This window comes from Excalfactoria chinensis, chromosome 1, assembly GCF_039878825.1.
Source record: "Excalfactoria chinensis isolate bCotChi1 chromosome 1, bCotChi1.hap2, whole genome shotgun sequence".
NCBI lineage: Eukaryota > Metazoa > Chordata > Aves > Galliformes > Phasianidae > Excalfactoria > Excalfactoria chinensis.
Window position 1 is genome coordinate 160,475,772 of NC_092825.1, and position 23,204 is coordinate 160,498,975.

General features: G+C 37.1%; 1 protein-coding gene across 1 annotated transcript in view; it reads right to left on the bottom strand.

Moving 5' to 3' along the window:
- Positions 1-23,204, bottom strand: part of FREM2 (FRAS1 related extracellular matrix 2) — a 114,638-nt gene that overhangs the window by 85,823 nt on the left and 5,611 nt on the right. Inside the window, exon 2 of the mRNA XM_072361349.1 lies at positions 18,496-18,585. Coding sequence (XP_072217450.1) covers positions 18,496-18,585 — 90 coding nt within the window. The remainder of the gene's footprint in view (positions 1-18,495; positions 18,586-23,204) is intronic.

Below are 23,204 nucleotides of genomic sequence, written 5' to 3' on the forward strand. Positions count from 1 at the left end.
TTCCTTTATTTAATCTGAGTAAAAATCACCTTAATCATGATGCTTTCCTTTCACACTTCAGAGTTTCTCACTGTGTGAGATTTTAACTGAAGGGTAGCATCTGCGTAGCCAAAAATGTAAAGCTGCATTAGCCTGACAGTGTAGTTGATTTGGAGAAAAGCCCATCTGAATGAACTGTTTATTTACAAATGTTTATATTTTTAAGAACTACACAGTGTTGCAGCACGGAAAACAGATAGTTGGGAAGGGGAAAGGATCTTGGTCACTTAGTCATATCTTTAACAAAAAAAAACACATGCCAGAAAATAAATCCTGAATTGATGCAAGTTAAAGATCTGATGAGTTAATTCCTGAGAGGTTCAGTGAAACAGCATAAAACAGAAAACACTAAGGACATAAATTTATAGACTGAGACTACAGAACTATGATGTTAGTTTGTCACTACACGCATGGCCATACTCACTGACTGATCCTAAAATCAGATTAGAAATTACAATTAATGTATTAGTAGGTAAGAAAACAAATACTGTCACGCTAGCTAGGATATTCTTGAAAAGAATAAGGTCATGTTGGTATGAATGTAATCAGATACTTATTTTAATTAAAATGCACACACAAATATTTTGTGAAGGAAAAGTACTGAGGAGAACACGACTTATACCAGGCTGAGTAAGTGCTTCCAATATTTAAAAATAGATGGCCCCAACTATAAACACTCCACAGCTAAACACATTTAAGTAGCTTCTCTTTATATCACATTTTTTTTCCAAATTCAGATGATACTTTAGAAATTGTTTCAAAATAAAACTTTAACAATATTCACCTACTAATAAAATTGACTGTCTTTTTCATCTTTAGATGTTTAAGTTTTATTCCAGCAAATTACTAGGAATGACAACATGAACACCACAGGACAGAAATTCAACAAATCTATTAGAGCTTCTCTTAGACTGATATGAATAACCATTGCTTTATCAGATGAACTAAGAAAGGATCCCAAAATCAGGATTAAATTTAGAAGCATATATTTTGGACATCTGTGTTAAAACAAATGAATTCCATTCTTTTTATATACTCTTTGAATTTGAAAGCAAGATTTGATGATGCATTGAGGAGAATCATTTTTAGTGATGATGTAATAGATGGATATCCCACTAAAATATACTGTTTCTTTAAATACAAAGACCTTTCATAAAGAAAACTAAATAGAACAAAACAATACCTGCAAAGTTGCTTAGTTACACACTATAAATCTCTTCCAAACTTGGCCAAGTCCTATTAAAAACAAGACAAGTCTACAAAGCAAAATTAAGATATGTGTTTAAGTACATGCTAGTGGACTTGTGCTAACTTGATCTATTTAACATCCAAACATTAGCAATGAAGTGACAGTAATATGGGTTTTAGAAATGCTTGTTATTTAGAACATATATCAAGAACATCTTGAGAGATTTTCCTTGGAGTAACGTATGCCAGAATTCATACTGTGGCTTCTGGTGTTCCTATAGCATATTCAGCCCTGCATTTCAGAATGGTGTTGAACAACAATGCCGGAAGGAGATTTCTCAGAAAGACTGTATTTATGGAGGGGAAAAGAACTAATTTTTTATCTTAATAAGAATAATACAAGGACTACTAAGTTGCACAATAAGTGCTTGAAGGATTTCAAAAGTCCACAGAGTTACTTCAAGCAAAAAAAGCCTGAATTTACCCATGCACATCACTCTGTATTAACCACTCACTCCAAGTATTTCATTTTACTCTTAACTCCAAGTTTGTGTTTACCAGCTTCTTGATGATCTCTTATCGGTACTGCAGTGGAGAGGTAGGTTGGGCCTTAGAGCTATAGTTTTGCAAGCAATGAGAGCTGGAAGTTGATCTGAAAAGTGTTCTGTATTTCTGTGAAAATAAACCCTGGTCATCTTTCTCCTCACCCAATATATATTTTTTTCACTAAAACTAGTTTTCTTATGTAGGAACTTAAAACTGACTGCAGTCTTGAAACAGAACACTGTTTTCACGTGTAGTTAGATGGCTGGATAACAATGTCTGTAAGCAAAGGTCAGGGTAAAGATCTGTTTATACAAAGCTAAGCCCAGAAAGGGGAGCGCTTGCTTTTCTTCAGGTAGAAAGCCAGTTCAGGCATGTCAGGAATTCAAAGTTCAAGACATAACAGTGAACCATGCTACTTACCAAAGCAACCTCAGCCTAATATGAGAGGGGAAAAAAAAAAAAACACAACAAAAAACGAAAAAAAAAAAAACAACACAACAGGAGTAAAGCAGAAAAACATACCATCAGAATGTATACTTGCTACACTAACTTGACTAGCGGGTTCAAAGGAGTGTTGGTTGACTATAAAACATTTAGGTTACAGGCCATCAGTTCAAGTCAGCACAGTTAAGCAAAGGTAAAGTAATTGTGCATGGGGTATTTTACCAAATGAATACCAGTAGAAAGTCATCATTCTTGGTGCCACGTGTCAGCATGTCCAGACAGAAGCCAGCAGTGTGATTAAGGGGAAATCTTATTCTGATCTATTTAAGTTGAGCAATGCTCTCATCATGCAGGTCACTCACTGGATAAACTCCATCACTTTGTAGATGGGGAATCCCTTTGTAAATGAAGTTAAAAACAAAAGCTGGGTAGACTTGTTCTACTTTCATTCATGTAAGTGTGGCAGTATTTCCCCTAATTATACAGAATAACACTGATCTTGCTAAGCAGAACAGAATAAACAGTGCTATTCTGAAAAGTATTACATCTACATTCATCTATAATACTGTTTTGATAAAGTTGGCACAGTGTGGTTTCAAACATAATAAAACCCAGCAAACAAAAATTTTTAACTGTTAAATGCAAAATGTTTTGTTTTAAAATTAACAAGGCAGCTAAAAAAAAAACAACCTTAAAAATAAAATCTATAAGTGCAAATTACTTTTATATATATATATATATATTTGGTAAAAACTTCCTTGGGGTGGAAAATGTTAGGATAACATTGAGATTAACAAGATACACTTCGCAAGAATGTGTGTGGGTGGGAGAGGGAGAAGACTCTATGTTGAAATACTAAATAAATAATGTTTATAGAGACTACATGAATAAACATAACAACCCACGGATTTTAAGGGCTGCACAATTCAGCTTCCACTTAATCTCCTTCATGTTCTAAACTCATCAATTATGTGCTTTAAAAGTTCTCCTGTGGTGTCATGACAGCACTTCTTAATTATCTTAACGATGTTGAAGAGGAACAGATGAGGAATAAGGATCATTTCTTAAATACGTGATTTGGAAGAATGGCACCAATAGGAATGTCATATAAGTAATACATTCTCTATCTAACTTATCCTCACTGAGCTCAAGGTGAGCTTTGCTGCTGACTCGAGTTGCATACAAAATTACTAATTGTTGACATTTTCTGTAAATTTCTGATACACAGATTTCAAAGCCAAAAACATTGATCATCATTTAAACTGCATTCTGTATTAAGAAACATAAAATCACATCCAGAAATTTACTTTTGCATGTAGCTTCACATATTTTAGCCTGTTTTTCACTAAGGTACTTTTTTCTTAAAAACATCAGAATAGTTTGCCTCTCTACTTGACACTGTGCTAAGTGGATTCACTCTTAAAACCTATTTTCCCATCTCTAATCTGAGTTGCTAGGCATTCAGCTTCCAAACTCCAGCCCTTTTTATGTCATTTCCTACCACAGGTGAAACACAGAAATCAAGCATTCAAAAACTGCCAGATCAACAAAAAGCTCAGACTCCTTGTACAGCCAAGTGACCATTATTGTCGAATTTCACAGAACAAGGGAATTACACTTCCCAGCTTTTGGGAAAGTTCATGAGATCTATGTCTAAACAAAACATTTAAGCTGTCCATATTATCATTTTATGATACTCATGGTTAGTTAAATGTTGAATGTGAATTTTGTCATGTGTTGCTGTCAAGTGACGTAAAAAAGTCTCCTTTACCTCTCTGCAGTTACCTTTAGAATGAAATATTTGATCCTGCCATGGCTTCACTCTGAAGCCATAAAACAAGAGGACAAAAAAACGCAAAACTAGACTTAACACTTCCAACTCAGCTCCCTGTAAGAACAACAACTAACCAACATGGACAGCATTGTATAAAAACTTCACAAGGTAATGTTATGAAGAAAACCTACAAAACTAATTGAAGAGTACTCAAAAGGTATAGGTACATAGGATTTAACCAAAGTATTTACAGATGTCTTACCACATATTTTTGCATCACTATGCATCAATTCCATGCAAAAAATAAATAAATAAATAAATAAATGAATAATAAAATAAAATAAAATAAAATAAAATAAAATAAAATAAATAAAATAAATAGAATTGCTGGAAGAAATAACTGCACAGAATCTATTTTTGACCAAAATAATATGTTGCCTATCAATGAGACAATAAACAAGCAAAAATTTCAGTGGTCAACTGAAGGTACAGATGTATTTCCAAAAGTATATCTTAGCGTGAAATGAAGATTTGTCCCAATGAGCTAACATCTTGCACACATTCACATTAAAAATACAAGTCAAATTCACAGAAAACATAGGTTTATTCTTTTCTGGTTGTGGAAACCAAGGTAAGACTACAAAGAAATCAAAACAGCCCAACAGTGAATAGATAAATCATAAAAGCAAACTCTGAGTTAGTTGTGATTTCCCTGCAAGCAGCTTCAAAATCTGAAATCCACACATTATGCACCGTATGACTTAGGACGGAATCACGAACATTGTGCTACGTATTTGAATGTAGCTCTTTTATGATCCTTCTATAGATCTGAAGCAGTGTGTCTGAAAATAAGCACAAAACTGGGTATCTTAAAATGACACACAAGGCTTAGCTGTGCTACAGCTACAACACCTGTACAGTATGCTATAAGATGAACTTATGCATGTTTTTAAGTGTGGGAAAATGAGAACTACACGAAAACATATCAACACATGGGTTAGAACAAGAATTACTATGTCTCACTTTTAGGTCTCTTCAGCCACTGCAAACCATAGCACTATTTTGATACCTACTCATAATTCCAGCTACTCTGAAGGGTGAGGGATGTATATCCTTTAGAAGATATACAAGATGCTCAAGTGCAACTCTTTATTTTGTTGTTGTTTGTTTGTTTCCTCTCGGTTTCTTCATTGGTGGTGCAATAATGCTGAAAACATTGTTTGGTTTTGCCTCATTCCCACTCACCACTGAGTACAAATAACAAAACCCTCTGAATGACTACACACACTACCTGAATAGCTCTCAATTATTCTTGGTATAAACAGTCTGTGGCAGCAAGCAGAATGCAGTAGGTCAGGGGGAAGAAACAAGCTAAAAGAAAAACAATCTAACTAGATCAAGATAGAGGGCAGAGAGGTGAAAACAACTACACAATTCTCCACGCACAGGCATAAGCAGAAATCATATGAGACATAGAAAACAGCAAGATTGGCTTTCACATGAGAAAAGATTAACAGCAAATAGAAAAGATGTTTCCACTGTGCTGGATGGAGCAAACAACTGAGGGGAGTTGAGCATCAGCCCAAAAGAACCTGGTTTGACTGAGCTTGGAAAAGAAACCTGAGCTGTGCTCAGGGGTGAACACTTAACCATTTCACACCAAAATGACACAGCTTCAATTAGATTCACCTTGCATTTCCTATTGCCTAAAGGCTAAAGCAGTTGTGTATGAAATTCCTATTTAAGCTCTCTCAGGCAACAGAGAAAACTGAGTGGAGGTCTCTAGTACCAGCAATGAATACAGTAAGCAGTGATTTATGAAATGAAAGCAGGACACTAGCATCGTCACGTCCTTTTGTATGTTTAGTGTGGAGCCCAGAACAGTCAGTTTGGTTGAAAAATGTTCCCTTTACCAACAAACCTACAAATCTTGTCAATGCTGAAAGCTATTTCATACTCACATGATTTATGCAGTTTTGAGATTACATGAAAAGATTACATGGGGAAAACTGGATTCAGAGCAATTGCTCTTGTGCCACATCTAAATCTAATCACACTCTGAAGCCATCCAGAGAAATTTAAACAGGCTTGAACAGTGGGCCCAGGAGAACTTCATTAGGTTCATCAAAGCCAAGTGCAGGGCTTTGCGCCTGGGTCACAGCAACTCCCAGTATTGATACAAGCTAAGGGATGTAGGATAGAGGCCAGCCCTGCCAAAAAGGAGTGGATGGCAAGCTGGACATGAGCCAGCAGTGTCTCCGTGCAGCCCAGAAAGCCAACCATATTCTGAGCTGCATCAAAAATAGTGTGGTCAGTAGGGAGACAGAAGTGATCCTACCCTTCTACTCTGCATACGTGAGACCTGACCTGCAGTACTGTGTCCAGATGTGGAGTCAGTAGGAAAGACATGGACATGCTGGAGCACATCCAGACAAAGGCCATAAAAATGATCCAAGGGATGGAATATGTTCCCTATGAGAACAGGCTGAAAAAGCTGGGGCTGTTCAGCCTGGGGAGACCTCCTTTCACTATCTAAAGGGGGGGGGCTATAAGAAAGAAGGAGATAGACTCTTTAGCAGGGCCTGCTGAGACAGGAGAACAGAAAATGAATTCAAACTAAAAGAGAGGAGATTTAGATTGGATATAAGAAAAAAAAAATTCTACAATAAGGTTGGTGAGTCAGTGTCACAGAGAGGTGGTAGATGCCCCATTCCCAAGGTCAGACTAGATGGAGCTCTGAGCACCAGATTGAGCCATAGGTGTCCCTGTTCATTGCAGGGAAATTGAACTAAATGACCCTTCCAAATCAAAGGATTCTATGATTCTAATAAGATGGTTCATATTGTTACTGGGAATGCAGGGAACCCAAATTATTATGGCTATAAATACAGCACTTTACAGATCCACACTGTATCAGCATGAATCCAAAACACAATCCCACTCAATGTGCTCACTGGAAAAGCTCTGTCATTTTGATATTAAGCGTAAGATATTACATTATCTATCCCTGAAGAAGTCTGAGACCATTTCACTCTTCAGGTTATAAAGCATCCGTCAGAAAAAGAGAATAGCTAATTATTGGTTTTCTCTTCATTGGAATCTTATACCTCCATCTACAAAATTCTCAGTTCTCTGAAGGCATATGTCCCCTTCTGCAAAGTGTCAGCCTAAATGCCAATACTGAGATTAAACAGTGTAGATAGTGAAGGAATTCAGCAAAGCCCAGGCAATTCTTAATACAGAGAGTATGCCAGAGATTTATTTATTTATTTTTAACTAATTACTGTGTCTAAGGCTCTTGAGCTCAAAAGCACTGCCTAAGGATGGGATACTGGAATAAGAAATCCAGTAGATTATAGTCTGTGCCAGAAATAAAAAAATTTCAGGCACAAAATAGTTTTAGGGCCATAGAGTTTAGTTATGAGAATCTCATCTTCTATAACTTCCTATTAAAGATCACAGTAGTAAGAAGGAAAAGAAAGTTTTACTGACTTTACTAATGCAGGATCAAACCACAAACCTCTAGGCACAAAGAGCCTCACTGGAGGCAGTAGGTTTTGAATCAGGTTTCAGATGTTTCTTCAAAGTTATCCTTAACAATTCCCTCTCTAATTATTATGTTCCACCCTAACAACAAAGCTTTATAGAGGCAGCAAGGTGTGTGGTAACAGCATTCCTAAAGTCTTGAGGAAAATGCATGTTATATAGCAGTGACAGAAGTGCTATGCCAGTACTTCAGGTAAAAGTATCTGAGATTGGAATCCTGGCAAACATTCAGGGAAATGCTGTATCAAGTTGAATGCATTAATGTTTTACTAATGACTTGAACTTAAACAAGCTCAAAGCCTTCTTCAGAAAGAGGGAAAAATTTTTTCTATGTTTTCAAGGATCTTCTGAAGGGCCTGCTGCTAAATGAAATTCTTTCTACTCTTAAAACCAAAAACTAATTAGTTAAATCTGTAAAAAAAAGATTAACAAAAGAAGACCCAAGGAAAAAATAAAAAAATAAGCCACAATATACTACATTAAGAAAATCTTATCTAGGCCAAACCCAAATAAAAACTAACACAAGTTAAATTAACTCATTAATTTACTGTAACAAGATTTCCCCTCTGCTTTTATTATTCCTGGAGATTTGTTAATGGCAATTAGAAAAAGCAAGTGATATAACTGCAGGGTAAATTTGAACAACATTCAAACAGTTTGAGTCTATGAAATACAATGAATGTCTTCCTTTTTTTCCACAAAAAGGTCAGTGAGGTAAGAGCATTCCATATGTTTTCAGATTTGGCAAGGCAAAAAGAACACACAGATTCTTGTAACTCTGATTCCTCGCAGACCCATAACCTATGCAGTCTTTTATATGTTCTACTTTGCAAGGCCAGGTCAGAAGAGATATCTCCAACATTACTGTACTTCTAAAGAGTAAGAGGATTCTTCTAACTTCATAGAAAAACTCTGAAGAAAGTTCACTGTCTTAAACTAGCTACACTGTGCCACTGGGGTAATACTAAATGAGCACATCTGAACTCATTGTTCTTCATCCCACCTATGCAGTACTAGAAAAGCTACATATATGGATTTGGATCCCTTTTGCTGAAGAAGGTTTTTAATCCCTCAGCATTCAGTCACTATGAAATCAGTGGAAGTTTCAGTTTCAGCAGATTTCCAATGCCTGCAAGCACATTGTGGAGATTTGGCAGACTATGTTAATTACATAACGTAACACAAATAAGTGTGATTTAACGTACTGAGCAGGCAATAAAATCCACCAGTCATACTGATATAAAGTGTTTCTTACAATAGCAAGAATCACTGAATCATAGGGGTTGGAAGGGACCTCCAGAGATCAAGTCCAATCCCCCTGCCATAACAGCTTCCCTACACCAGGTTACACACACAGGCATCTAAGTGGGTCTTGAATATCTCTAGAGAAGGAGAATCCACAACCCCCCCGGGCAGCCTGTTCCAGTGCTCCATCACCCTCACCGTAAAAAAGTTCTTGTGCACATTTGTGCAGAACTTCCTATGCTCCAGTTTCTGGCCATTTCCCCTTGTCCTGTCTCCACACACTGCTGAAAAGAGTCTGACCTCGCCACTTTGCCCGCCACACCTCAGATATTTATAGACCTGGATCAGGTCCCATCTCAGTCATCTTTTCTCAAGGCTAAACAGGCCCAGTTCACTTAGCTTTTCTTCATAGGGGAGATGCTCCAGGCCCTTCACCATCTTTCTGGCCCCCCGCTGGACTCTTTCCAAGAGATCCGTGTCTTTTTTGTACTGGGGAGCCCAGAACTGGACACAGTATTCCAGATGAGGCCTTACCAGGGCAGAGTAGAGGGGGAGGATCACCTCTCTCGACTTGCTGGCCAAGCTCTTTTTAATGCACAGTGGCCTTTTTGGCCACGAAGGCACACTGCTGGTTCATGGCCAACATGTCATCCACCATGACACCCAGGTCCCTCTCTGCATAGCTCCTCTCCAGCAGGTCATCGCCCAAAGAATGCTTTGAATTAAGATACACAAATTGCATTTTAAACTTTAACAAAGTATGTCTTCATTAGATTTCCTCAATTTTTCATTTGCTCTAATTCTTAGTGTGTCTCCTTAGGTGAAGACTCACTAATTTTTCTGGGTGAAAATCTGCTTGATACCTACACCTGGATTTTTTTTTTTTTCCAGAAGTGTTTATCCCCCTCACATAAACAGCAATTAAACTTTTAAAGAAATCAAGAAATGTCCCAAACACATTTCATCTACTGATGGAATTAATCTTTAAGGAAACTCTTCTGACTCTACAGTGTTAACTAAGAAGTGAAGGGACGCAATTTAACTCATCCTGAAGGTTCTTCAGAATCTCCCAGTGAAAAAGGTTGTAAAATCAAACAAGCTTGGCTGCCCTGAGCAAGTCTCATCAACAGCAGCCAGCAATCACTCCATCATTTCATTCTTGAAAACTGTGCTGTAACCTCAATAAATAAATAAATAAATAAATAAAATTACACCTACTGTCTTTCCTTTACTCATTCAGATGGGTAACCTCATCACAACAGGAAATTAGGTTTGTTCAACAGGACTTTCCCCTACCTGTGTTGGCTATGATCACTTGGAAAAAAAAACAATAAGCAGACTAGAAATGCTGGCAATTTAAAGCACTGAATAATTTAGATTAGCGTCAGTTGAAGAATTCAGCTCTCCTTGCTATTGTTTTAGGATCAGACATCCAGAGGTCTCTTCCAACTTCAGTCAGTCTGTGTGCAAAATGCTCTCCAGTTGTGTGCCACCACACTATGCCCATGTTCCCCCACTGAGTTCTGACAGATGCTCACAGACTGTTTTTGTCAAATCAAGCAATTTATTGGCATCTGTGCACAGGTTGGATCTCCCAGAGATTTTTGGTGGTGACTACTTGGATGTTAACAGTTCTCACTATCACAAGCCACCACACAACATCATCTTCAGTTGAATGTGATCAGGCTTCCTAAAACATAGCCTACACGTAGAGAAAATGTTCAGGAGAACACTACATGTTGAGCAGTGTCCTCTATGCGTCCAGTATGCTCAGCCTTGTGGCATCCGGGGGTTGTCAAGTATGGGCAGGTTCTTCACTTCTGAGTCTAGTCCTCAGAATCCTGGAGATCTGGGAGGAAGTCCGGAAAAAAGAAGATTTTCCCTTGGTGGAAGAGGCTTGGGTTAGAAATCACTTGGGCAATGACTATTTGGGCAGATGAAGTGAGAGCAGCAGATACTGTCTACCTGGACATCAGCAAGGTTTTCAATACTGTCTCCCAGAACACAGGTAAGCCAGAAAATGTGGGTTAGATGAGTAGAGGGTGAGGTAGAAATAAGATCTGGCTGAATGGCAGGGCTCAGAGTGCTGTGATCAGGGACACTGAGTCTAGTTAGAAGTCTATAGCTATCCCTCAGGGTCTGCACTAGGTCCAGTGCCATGGCACTACATCCTCTGTAGCCCCCCTGACAAGCCACCTCCAAATGTCATCATGGTACTGTCACCATAACCACACCACAGTGCTCCTTCATCCTCACATCTCCATGATCAGCTAATATCAAAACTTAATGAAAAACAGAGGATTTTAAGTTACTTTTTAATTAGATCCCATCAATACGTACTAAATTCTAATGGAAAAAAAAATAAAAATGTTTTTGTGAAATTGTATGTATTATTAACTTTTAATAAAAAGCAAAAAATAAAGGAAAATAAAATGATTCTCCAGACCTCTTCAATCTGTCCCCATCAAAAATATTTGCAGCCAACACCAGTATTATTTCACAGGCTCATTATAGCTAACTTTAGGAATTAGTGTCTTTCAGCAGGTTCTCATGTCACTAGCAATCACTGTTATTCGTGAGAGTTCTCATTTCTTTCACTAAAGCCTAATGTGTATCCTTAATCCATTTAATTCTCACATTTTGACCTAATTTTACTGCTCACTGCTGTGCGGCTTTTGTAGGTAGCAGAGCCTTATTATATATCATAATAATATAAAAGCTAAATTATGGATTGTTCTTGGGTGAAAAGTCTGCTAAGTACTTATAATACTAATCTCTAGCTTCACCTTCCCTGCCTCTCACCTGAGCAGGATATTAAATCAATGGCATTATTCAAGAAGCAGGATTTAGTTCCAAGAGCAAAGCACATCAATTTTCTCGCAAACATTTCATTCATTAAAAAGTACAATTATTCAGAAAGAGATCTCAGCTCAGAATTATTAAGAATGTCTACTGACAGGTGATGGTGTGGAGAGATTTTCCTTCTACCCAAACAATCCAGCAGCTGGGATATTCATTCTACATGGAAGACAAGACTATTAGCCCTGACTCAAAGAGAACTGGAACAAAAAAAAACCCTGCCTGCTCAAAACTCCAATCTGAACCAACAGCAACCTACATGTTATTCCAGAATACACAGCTCCTAATCAACACACTCGAGGAATTTCTTTATTTTGTGGAGAATAGCAGTTATTAGCAAAATAAAATAAAATAAAAAGAAAGGGAGGGAGGGAGGGAGGGAGGGAGGGAGGGAGGGAGGGAGGGAGGGAGGGAGGGAGGGAGGGAGGGAGGGAGGGAGGGAGGGAGGGAGGGAGGGAGGGAGGGAGGAAGGGAGGAAGGGAGGAAGGGAGGAAGGGAGGAAGGGAGGAAGGGAGGAAGGGAGGAAGGGAGGAAGGGAGGAAGGAAGGAAGGAAGGAAGGAAGGAAGGAAGGAAGGAAGGAAGGAAGGAAGGAAGGAAGGAAGGAAGGAAGGAAGGAAGGAAGGAAGGAAGGAAGGAAGGAAGGAAGGGATAAAAGAGAAATACAAGACAAAAACAGGAGAGAGGAACACAAAAATAAGACAGAATGTGTTGACCCTATGACAGCAGTACTTAGAGGGAAACAGGAGCATCTGAGTTCAAGCTACATTCCAAAGACTATTTAAGAATTCACACCCATGAGGAAGATAGAAATCAGAAATTAGTGGGTATGGTGTTAGGTCACACTATGGGAGGGTGGGCTCAAAACTTCTGAAACAAAGTAAATGCATCTGAGCCTTCCACATATGGATAAAGTGCCCTAACTTCTGTATAAATGGAATTCACGTCATAAACGCCTCCTCTGTCTTAATGCAGAGCAGCACCTCAACTCAGTTTTGACTACTTTGTTCAGCGTCTGTTAAAACTGATCAATAATGCAGACTGGAGAGCAGAGGCAAATTTTTCTTTTGGCAAAAATCACCACCGCAAATTATTTTAGCTGTACTACATTTTCAATGCAATTATCACATCACTACTTCTATATATTTTAACTGACCCACTTAAATACTGTTTTTGTTCTGTACCCACATTTATAATAATCTCAGTGAATTAATCTTTTATTTATAAAAGGTGAGGACTTCTTTTTATGTTTGTTTGCTGTTGTTGCTTTTTTAATACTGTAGTGTCAAGCTGTTATTTAAACCCCCAGCTAACGCTTACAGTAACAAGTGTGACATGAAAAACTGTTTGGGCATCAACCTCAAGTATATCAAAACAGCAGCAGTAGTAAATCTGGCAACAGATCAGAACCGAATACAGTACTTGGCAAATGACTGAACATACCGCCAACATAACATGTCCCCATTTTTAAGCCAAAGATAAATGTAGTTGATATTTCCTGCCAAGATGAATGTGCCCAAATGTCCCATGTGAGGTCAAGCAAGGATGCAGCAAGTAATTCCCAGTGCTATTTTACCAGACTGCTTCTTTCAGAACTGTCAGATATTGAGTCTATAGAGTTTGAACGCTGTTATTATAGATGATCCTGGAAAGTACATCGGCATTGTGGCTTTGAAAAAAAAAAGCTCACTGACAACTGTTTAATTTCTATAACCATCCTCAGAAGCATCATATTTTGTTCCTCTCATATGAATAATGCATTCCAAAATGGTGAAATTCCTTAAAATATGGCCTTTTTACTTAGCACAGCAAAGGACAACAGATGAATTTATGTCTATTTTTTATCAAAAAATTGAAGCTTTCTCTATGCGGTAGAGCAATACTTCCTTAATTAACAGTGTAACAATTACATGACAAAAGCCTATGAAGATTTCCCAGAAAGTGATTTAAGGACTAACTTAAGGGAATTGTTTTTGAAAGATTCTTGCTTAAACAGAGGTTTAACCAAATGTTAGTACAAGAAAATGCAGTTCTGTGTTAAGGCATTTGGGGATCTACAATGAAAAGTTTAAATGTGATTTAGTTAATGATGTAAACCAATTTCAGTGAGCCTTGGCTTTGCAATGCTTTGGCTCAAAGACAGAAAAGCCGCTCCAGAGAGCCTGAAAAAAAATAAAATCCTTTTTCTTTCCTTCCTAAGTGATCGTCACATTCCTAAACCAGGCAAGAGACTCTTTCATTACCTCCCCTTTGAAACCAGTCTACCCTTGAGGCACTGTACTGCAAGATGCCACTTAGCAGTCCTAAAGAAACAGCTTGGAGGACTCTGCTGATCATTGAGAAAAGGGAGTTAGGTAAGGGAGGGTCAGATTACAGTTCAAATTAAGGCTGAACTGAAAATGAGTTTTCCCCTTGTACGGTTGTGCTGTTTTTAAATGCTGTGGTCTGAAATCAGAGCTGGTGCTGCAGCCCTATTTCACTGTGTCTCAACCTTCGGAAAACAGACAGGGTAGGAAGTGGAACAACTAAGTCAGACCACTGTGATGAGAGCACTAGCTAAGAAAGAGCAGGTCATATATTTCACAGAAGCACAGAATTGTAGGGAATTTTGAAAAAAGAATTTAAAAAATATTCTATATATTATATATATTATACACAGAAGGATATTATATATTATATATAATATTCTGTTAGAATTTAAAAATATTTTGGTGTGGATTACTATTTAGAATAGATGTCCATAGAATAGAGGACCATTCACTGAAGAATGGACCTCACGTGGTCTGAACGAGAATAATTCAGAGTCATCCTACAACACCTACACTTTACACACCACACCTACACCAACATCTTCCTTTTAGGAAGGATTTTCTCTTGTTTTAAGAAAATGGGGACTACAATGCTGTGATAGTCATTTACAGAGAAGCACTGCTCAGTAGCTGCTCTGGTACTGTTACTCCAGTCTCAATATTCATTGCTAGCTAGCTGCCTTTGAGCAGAGGAATATCTGCCTCTGACAATACCATATCTGGAATGTCAAAGTCTGGGTTCTTGGGTCTGAGCTACGATTTTAGTGCAGCTTGAGAATACATCTGTTTTATTCCACAGCATCAGTTGAATCTGACCAAAAATTGCCTTAAACCCCTTCAACTAATTTCATCTCGTTTGAAAGACAGCATATATAGTGCAGAACTTCACATTCAACAAATACATCCAAACATTTGACTATCATTCTAGATTTTCATTTCTTACTTCCCCACCAGAAAATATTCTGTTTCTCCTGCTGACTGGTAGCACTTCTTTATTCATCGCTGAACTAAAAATTTTGTAATTTAAACATCAGGATTCACAATTGCCATATGCTTCCACTTGCTAAGAGTTTTTTCTCTGCCCTATTAATGGACAGTGGAAATCACTTATCAGTAAAGCAGTTGAAAGATTATTTTGCAAGTCTTGTGAAAAATACAAAAATCCATACTTTTTTCAAAGCCTTGCTAAAATGAACTCAACACTTCAGTATCAACAGGTCTCTGTATGGTCATTTTAAGATCTAAATTTGACATGGAAAAGAAAGTAAATTGTTGGTATGATGTGATAGGTTGATACAGTAGATTCTTTCAAAACCTGTCACAGCTAACTCTGCAGCAGCCAATCTACAACACTTATCTTCTTGTGCTAAGTAGAACAGAAATGGAAAGAGGCTAAATCCCCAAACATGAAGAATTAGAACTTCTATCTTTAGAAAATATTAGTGCTGATATGTGCTGTGCATTCGATTTATTTCACTTTTTAATTACCCTTATGAAGCAAGTCACTTAAGGCCAGAAGGAACTACAGCCATACATATGTAGGTAATTGATGCTGATTATAAGAATTTCACAGAACCTCAACAAGTACTTTCTGGCAATATCTCTGACTTTAGTTTGAATAACACAGGCTCTCTGCTTGTAAACAACAGTCCTAAGGGCCTTCTCTACTTTATTCTTCTTTTACCTTCCTTTCTCTTCATTTTGAGCCTGTTTTTGCTTGAATAGTTGACATTTGATAGTCATAATTCCTGCGCTATTCTCCATTTGTCTGAACTGCAGTTTTGTCTCTTAGCCCATAGGTAGACAAGTTCCCCCCAGCACCACATCACATGTTTTCAAATCCTAAGTAGTGATTTGTTCCTCAGTTTGACTGAGGAGAGCAAAGACTTGGTTCTTTTCCCCTCCCTTACTCACTTACTCTGCTGTTGCTTGCCACGATAGCTGGTCATATTTTAAAAGATGAACAAAATTCCAGATTTACAACACGATTCAAAGTGGAGAAGTCTGATGACTCCATCTACTTGCCATGCCTCCAAGCCATTATGTGAGGTAACAGAGGTAACAGAGTCTCAGTCAGACTGTCATTTAAAGGCAATTGACAAGTTTTTGCATTTGTCCTCTTTTGTTACTGTGCATTGAATGGGGTGGATCAGCTATCAAGTGGTGGAATTAGAAAAAGACATGTTCTTTTTGTCTTATTTGCAGTTCACAGACTATGAATAAATACTCCAAGACACATAAAGCAGTATTTTACAGGTGCTAGAGGACCATAGTAAAATCAAGTTTATAACTCAAACTATTTGAAGAAAGCTGGAATTGGCATTCTGGCTTCCTGCTGCTAAGGCACAAAGGGATTGGAAGACCTGGGACACAAAATCACTTACGGAACTTGGCACAATTCAGTTTGAGTTAAGTCTCACTTTGTTCACAGTGTCAGGTGCTGCATGGTGGCCATCACAAAGTTGTTACTAATGCAAAATTCCTGATACAGAAGATAGAAATCTGAAGCATGCCTTTAAACTGCAGATGTTGGTAGTCTGTGCTCAATCTTTCACTCAGATCTTACACACAGTCTCTTTGATCTAGCTTAAAAACAAACACTAACAATAATGTTGGTACCACTGAAAATTTGCCACAATATATCTGAGCTGCAAAACACCTCCTTTGGAGTCTTTCTGAAGATGGCAGAAATACAGCTAGAAAAATTATTCGATATTTCACCTCTGTTGCAGATTCTAAAGACATCGTTACTAAATTAGTAATTTCAATTACACAAAAATATTTTGATCACATCTTCATCAACTTTTACATCAACAATACATTTTTACCACCTTCAGTCAAGCAGCAATTCAACAGTACTCTGAAATGCAACACAACTCATCTTGTACTGTGTCAACAAATAGGAAAGTAAGAAGCATCTTTCCATCTAGCTAACTAGTCTGCAAAAATGATAATGTCAAAAATTCCTAGGGCTCTAAAAAAAATAAAAATAAAATTAAAAAAAATCAGCAAATGCCTCATTATCATGATGATTCTTTATATTTCAAAATAAAATAAAATTTAAAAAAAAATAAAAATAAAATAGAATTGTTAAAATTGAAAGTCTATTATAACTCGCAAGTAGAAGACTTTATGTCCAATAAGAGAAAAACTATTGTCTAGAGCTAGAATATACTAAGTGCAATTCGCTTTAAACACATATTTGCCAAGAGAAAACGTTAAAATACCATGAAAAGAATGTTGGATTCCCAAGGATCAACTCAAATTTAAGAATGGATGTTAATCAGAAAGTCCACTGAGAGAGCAAATTTTCCTTAGCTTTACTTCTTTCACATGATAGCTTGAAACTTCTCAAGACTGAGTTTTTAACTACTAACAGAACTTGAAAATAATTAACGATATCACCATATAGTGACACCTGCCATAAGAAATTGTTATTACAAAGCACATACATCACCCTATGTGTCAAATTATCATTTTTTAAGCTTCCAAGTAAAATTAAAATACTTAAGTAAAATTAGACGAATTTTACATACTCTTGTCTCACTACTTAATCTCTGATGTAGCAAAGATTTGAAATCACATTTTCAGGAGTCTCTAGAGGTGCTGTCTTTTTCAGTGGTTGTCCAGCACAACATCTTAACACTAGCTCTGCTTTGTAAAGAAAGCACATGCTGAGTACATGTGCTAAATCTGGTCTGAAGTATGTTTTCTAAGAAGTATATTAAGAAATCAACTAATAATATTCTTTTCTAATTATTCATAGAACTATGTATCACATATTGAATAAAGGTATTAAAGTAATATAATCTAGCCAACTGTTACTATACACAGAAATTTCTTCATTTAGAAATATGTTCCATATCAAGATTGCCAGGAAAAAAATAGCAGGTCAACACATTTACTTCACTCCTCAAGCCATTTTTTTCCTTTTGTCTTTAAAACAAGTATTCTCAAAGTGCTCTCATTCCTTTCCCTTATCATCTTCTACAGCCCAATGAGATATTATAAGTCATTAGAATTCATCACATGATGAAGATCTTTGACAAAGCCACTAAGAATTCTGTTATGTTAAGGAAGTAGAAGCAGAACACAAAACAACATGTACATTAGAGACAGTCCTCCGTTATGAATTGATGAAAGGTGGTCTTACAGCTGGAACCTTTAAAGAGGTATGCAAACATAGTGCTGAATCAAAATCTGTGAGGTCTCTCAACATAAAAGGCTTATGGCAATTTATGTGTGAAGATCGTGGACAGTACAAAGGAAAAACTAAAGAAAGCCCAGATATCTGAGTAGACTTAGATAACGTCACTCCCCTTAGTGAGCGGACTTTTTCCATTAGACGCAATTTTGATATCTTCCAAACCTCTCTTTATAGTCACCATCAATATTCCACACAACATGGGAAAATAAAAACAAAAAACACATTTCAAGAGAAAAAGTGATCTTCCCTCAATTACATTCCATGTTCTTAAACTCCCCAAATACAGTAACATTCCATCTCTTTCCAGAACAACAAAATCACAGATTTTACAAGTACTCACCACTGTCTTCAACTATGAAGTGAAAAATATCACTGGTGGCATTGTCACCCGCTCGTAAAACATAGCATATCTTCATATCATCAACATCAGCTGGAAAGAATCAGGAAAAAAAGCACTTTACTTTAAATACTGCAGACAGGAAACTTGTGTTTTGTTTTGAAAACAGAAAAACTTGACTTGTATTGAATATCTTAGTTTCAGTAGAAAGAAGTCAAAGTTCTCCAGTACAGCTAAGAACCTTCAGCATTAAGGAGAATTGAAGCTTTACAGATAGGATTCGTTTGCTCTCACTATGTTTCCTTATCCCCAGTCTTCTCTTTCATTCAAGATGTATTAGAACAAGAATCAAAAGGAAATTTAAGTATGTAAGGACAACATTCAGAAAGTTTATCTGTGGCACATTTTTGCAGAAGACCAGATACACATTCAGTCACCATTCCTCAACCTGAGAAGTACTGTAGCCTGCTTCATGGAAGAAAATATCCTATTTCTATTTCAGTCATGCCTTCAAATGCAGATATCTACCATACAGATGCTTGAAGGGAGATACAAAGCATTCTACTCTAAATAACTTTGGAGGCATCGGGAAACCTGTGACTGAAAAAGGAACAAAACCCATGGTATTTTCTGTGTTAAATTCACCCCTGCTTCTACAACCGGATTACTTTTGACATGAGCCTAACTCCAGAGTAGGATATCTCTGCAGTACAGATATCTTAACCTCTTTATTTCCCTAAAAATGCCCTCTTCAACTTAAACATCCTTCATACCAGCCTGTTTTCAAGTGATATGGCATAAAACCTATATAAATGTCCTGTCACAAATAGTGCTTAAACACACAGTGATTTAAGAACCCAACATAACTTAAGTAGACAGACAGACAGACAAAACTTCAGCAACAAAAAATATCAACACAGAATTTTTAATAATTAATTTCAGTTTTAAAAGTACACAAGAAGTAACCAAATATTTATTAATATAGTGTGCTCTGGCTTCCTTGAGAAGTAACAAGACACATGCAACACACAAAACTATTTGAAAGATAAGACTTCTGTTGGTCAGTCTGATACTACATCAAACAGTGCAGAGTAATTTCTATTTTATCCAATTTTAAGAGCAAGTTTTCAAAATTAAGGGCATTAAAATAAGTCTCAAGTAGCACCCCAAGATCCATTCCAATGCTATGGCATGTGAATTGGTCAAAACAAACCAAAAGCACTTTTATTAGAGCTCCTCAACATCCTCAGTTCCAAAAGTAGCCAGACATCTTCTATGGCAAACAATTTAAGAAGTCTATCAGCAGGTATATGCCACTAAAGAATCTCTTCTATAAATGTTTGAAAGAAAGTTAAAGATCAGAAATTCACAGGGCTGTAAAGAGGATGCAAATAAATACCTTTTTATGTCAGTGCAGCAAATAAATCTTTCATCCTGCAAACACTTACACAGGTACTTAGCTCTGCACATGTGAGTAACCTTATCAAAATCAATGGTTCCAACATACATAAAGATAAGCACTTGAGCCAATGTTTGCAGGACTACCTCATCAAAAAAGCCACTTGTCATCCAAAAAACCTCATTTTTGTGAAAAGAATTGCAAAGGAATGGCCTGCTTTCTTTTCATTAAGTACACGTTTAAAGTCAGTTGAGCAATTTTACACATTTCTTCTATAATCAATTAGGTTCTGTTAGCTATATTAAAGCTGACCTAGTTGTAAGCCTAATTTATTATTATGTAACTGCAGTACCTAATAAACATTCATACAATATTGGAATTCTTCCTTCACTAGAAATCCAGCAGCTTTCTCTTAGGCAATATATATATATATATGTATATATATATGCATATATTAAAATGAAATTATCAGCATTAGATCAGGACATGAACTTCCTATTTAAAATTCTGCAGAATTGATGAAGTTAATAAAGGTTACATATATTAATATCTAGTATTTTAAAAAACAAATGTATTTCACAATATAATTCACATAGGCTGGCCTCTAGAAGCCTACCCATGTGGGACTGAGACTCTCAAAACAGCACTGAGGATTTCATCATATGGTGTGCATTTGAAACATCATCCAAACATCAGCTAACAACTTGTTACATACCTCTAAACTTCTTTAAACGTGAAAGAGTTGGCGGTTTGTTAACAGATTTTCCCCCTCTTTTAAATAAATTATCTAATCTTAATGAATATCTGCTATGAACAGACTCCAGCCCTAACTTGCAGAGATGAATTCTGAGTAATTATGCACACAGGTTATTCTTTGTAGACATTTTATTCTAGGACAGCACTGGAAGCTATAAATTATCATGTAACAAGTATTCTTCTGTAAGTTTGCTCTTCATCACCAAATTGTAAATATAAAGCAACAAAGAAGTAATAATGAATTAAAACCATTGCTTTCAGATACAACTTGAAGTAATAGATAATACTTGAATAAATTTTGGAACCGTTTAATTTATTTTAAGAGTATTTTAATTTGTTACTGTCACTTGACTCTCTCATTTAAATTATTTATGTGATAAAATATAAATGAATAAAAAGCATCGACTGTTTGCAGAAGTTGGAGGCCTTTTATCCAGAAGTTAGTTCTTCAGTACTCTAACACCTGTTTTTAGCAATCCCATTTAAAGCTATGACATTCATGTGCTGAAGACTATCTACTGCAGTGGTAGCAGGAGTATCTGATGTATTACAGAGCTCCGCACTGCTTGTTCCTGAACAAAATATGCAGGGAACAAGTTTCCTGGACATATAAATTCTGCACAACCGCATGTTGACTGGGGACTTCTAGCTCAGTTTTCATGCTAAGCTAATTTTCTTTCTAGCTCTTGAAAAAGCCATCACTGCAATGCATTCTCAAGCATAAAGCAGAAAGCCATTTACCAAAGAAACCTTCTGGTCCCTCTTCTGATTACAGAAGATCTTAAAAACTGGACTGCTCAAGCTGCTTGCACAGAAAAAAAAAAACAAACTTGTTTCATCAGCGTTACCACATGAAAATTGGACAGTCCACGTATTCACACAAAGATACACCCCAGCCCTGGAAGCGTTCAAGGCCAGGCTATACAGGGCTTTGAACAACTTGGTCTTATGAGAGGCATCCCTACCCACAACAGGGAGTTTGGAAATAGATGACTTTTAAGGTCCCTTTCAGCCCAAACCACTCCCTGAGCCTATGATTCCATGAAATCTAAGAGATGGTATAACATTAGGATGGACTTCACAAACAACTGAACATCTCTCAAAACTCAACTGTACAGGACCCTGAAGACTTCGATCTGATTTCAGATTTGATCCAGTTTTTAGTAGGTGTCGGCATTATTTGAGTAATGAGCTCAAAGAAGAACATTGTATTTACTTCTCAGAAAGGACTTCAAATCAGCAGAAATAAAGAGTGCTTGTGCCAGCCATGGTCCAGGGAACCTATCAAGTTTTAACGTGGCCTGGAGATCCTAATGGGCTCTAAAGTCAATTTTCCCTCAGGCTGTAGGCTTCTCCTTCAGCTCAGTATTATGGTTCCCACTTCCCTATCCATCCCTACAAGATGAGGTAACACTGTGTTACACAGTGGTCTGCATTTACGGAACACTCACTCAGGAATTCTATTCTCCACTGTAAGAGAAAGCTCATTAAAAAAAGTGACAATCTGTTTAACTCCTCACTCTCACTGTCTTCTGTTTCTCACTTACTCTGACAATGACACTTTAGTACTGCCTATACTGCATTACCACAGCCTTTCTTGTATGAGCTGCAGCTGTTCCCAAAGTTTCAACGTTTAGTTCCTCCTTACCTTCTACTCTTCACTAACACTGTAAAACTTAAGGCACACCAGCCATTCAAAAGTTCATCAGGCCTGTCTGCAGTATATTTGGTACATCTGACAAGAGTGCCACTTAAAGCCAATCCAGTAACCAGGGATACGCATCAGTATGAGCTGTGTCAAATGAAATGCTGTCAGCTACAAGGACTCATCTCTGGCCTTACTACCTACACAGCCCAGGCTGCCTGGGCCCCTCTAGCTCAAATGACTGCATGCAGTTATACGCTCTAAACACACAACAGCTGCAGGAGGCTCCAAGAAACCTCATTTCATTAATTCATCACAAAGTAACATGGGTTATTCTCCAGAGAATAGTTAATGCTCCTTTTCAATTGAAGAAAGTTATTTCATAGCCTTGTGGTAAGGCTTTATTACAATACATTTGGCATATGCAGTTTTCATCCTATTTATACCACCCAGCATTTTAGTTCTATGTAAAAATTAAGTACCACTGACATAATTTTAAAACATTTATATTACCTTTTAACTTACCACAAACACTTTGTGGCTAAGGTTTGTGTAATTAAGACAACAAATGCACTCATTATCTCCCCATGTCTGGGAAATGATTCTGTTCTTACAGTTAAGTGCACTCAAACTGCATAGCAACTTACACCCTAGCCATGACATGACCATTAGTTAATAACAGCCTGGCCACTCCCATAGTATTTTCTAAATAAGATTCTCAAAGAAGGCACTTGGCCTCTACAGCTCTGGAGCCACACACAACCAATTCTGCTATCCAAATGTATAGCATTGAATAAGTCAACTAGATATAATTAGACTCATTCCAAGTTATTTGGACTGTAAGCTCTCCAAAGCAAAGATGCTCCTTTATTCAATGTTTATCCAGTAAACATCCTTTCCTGCTTAAAGCTA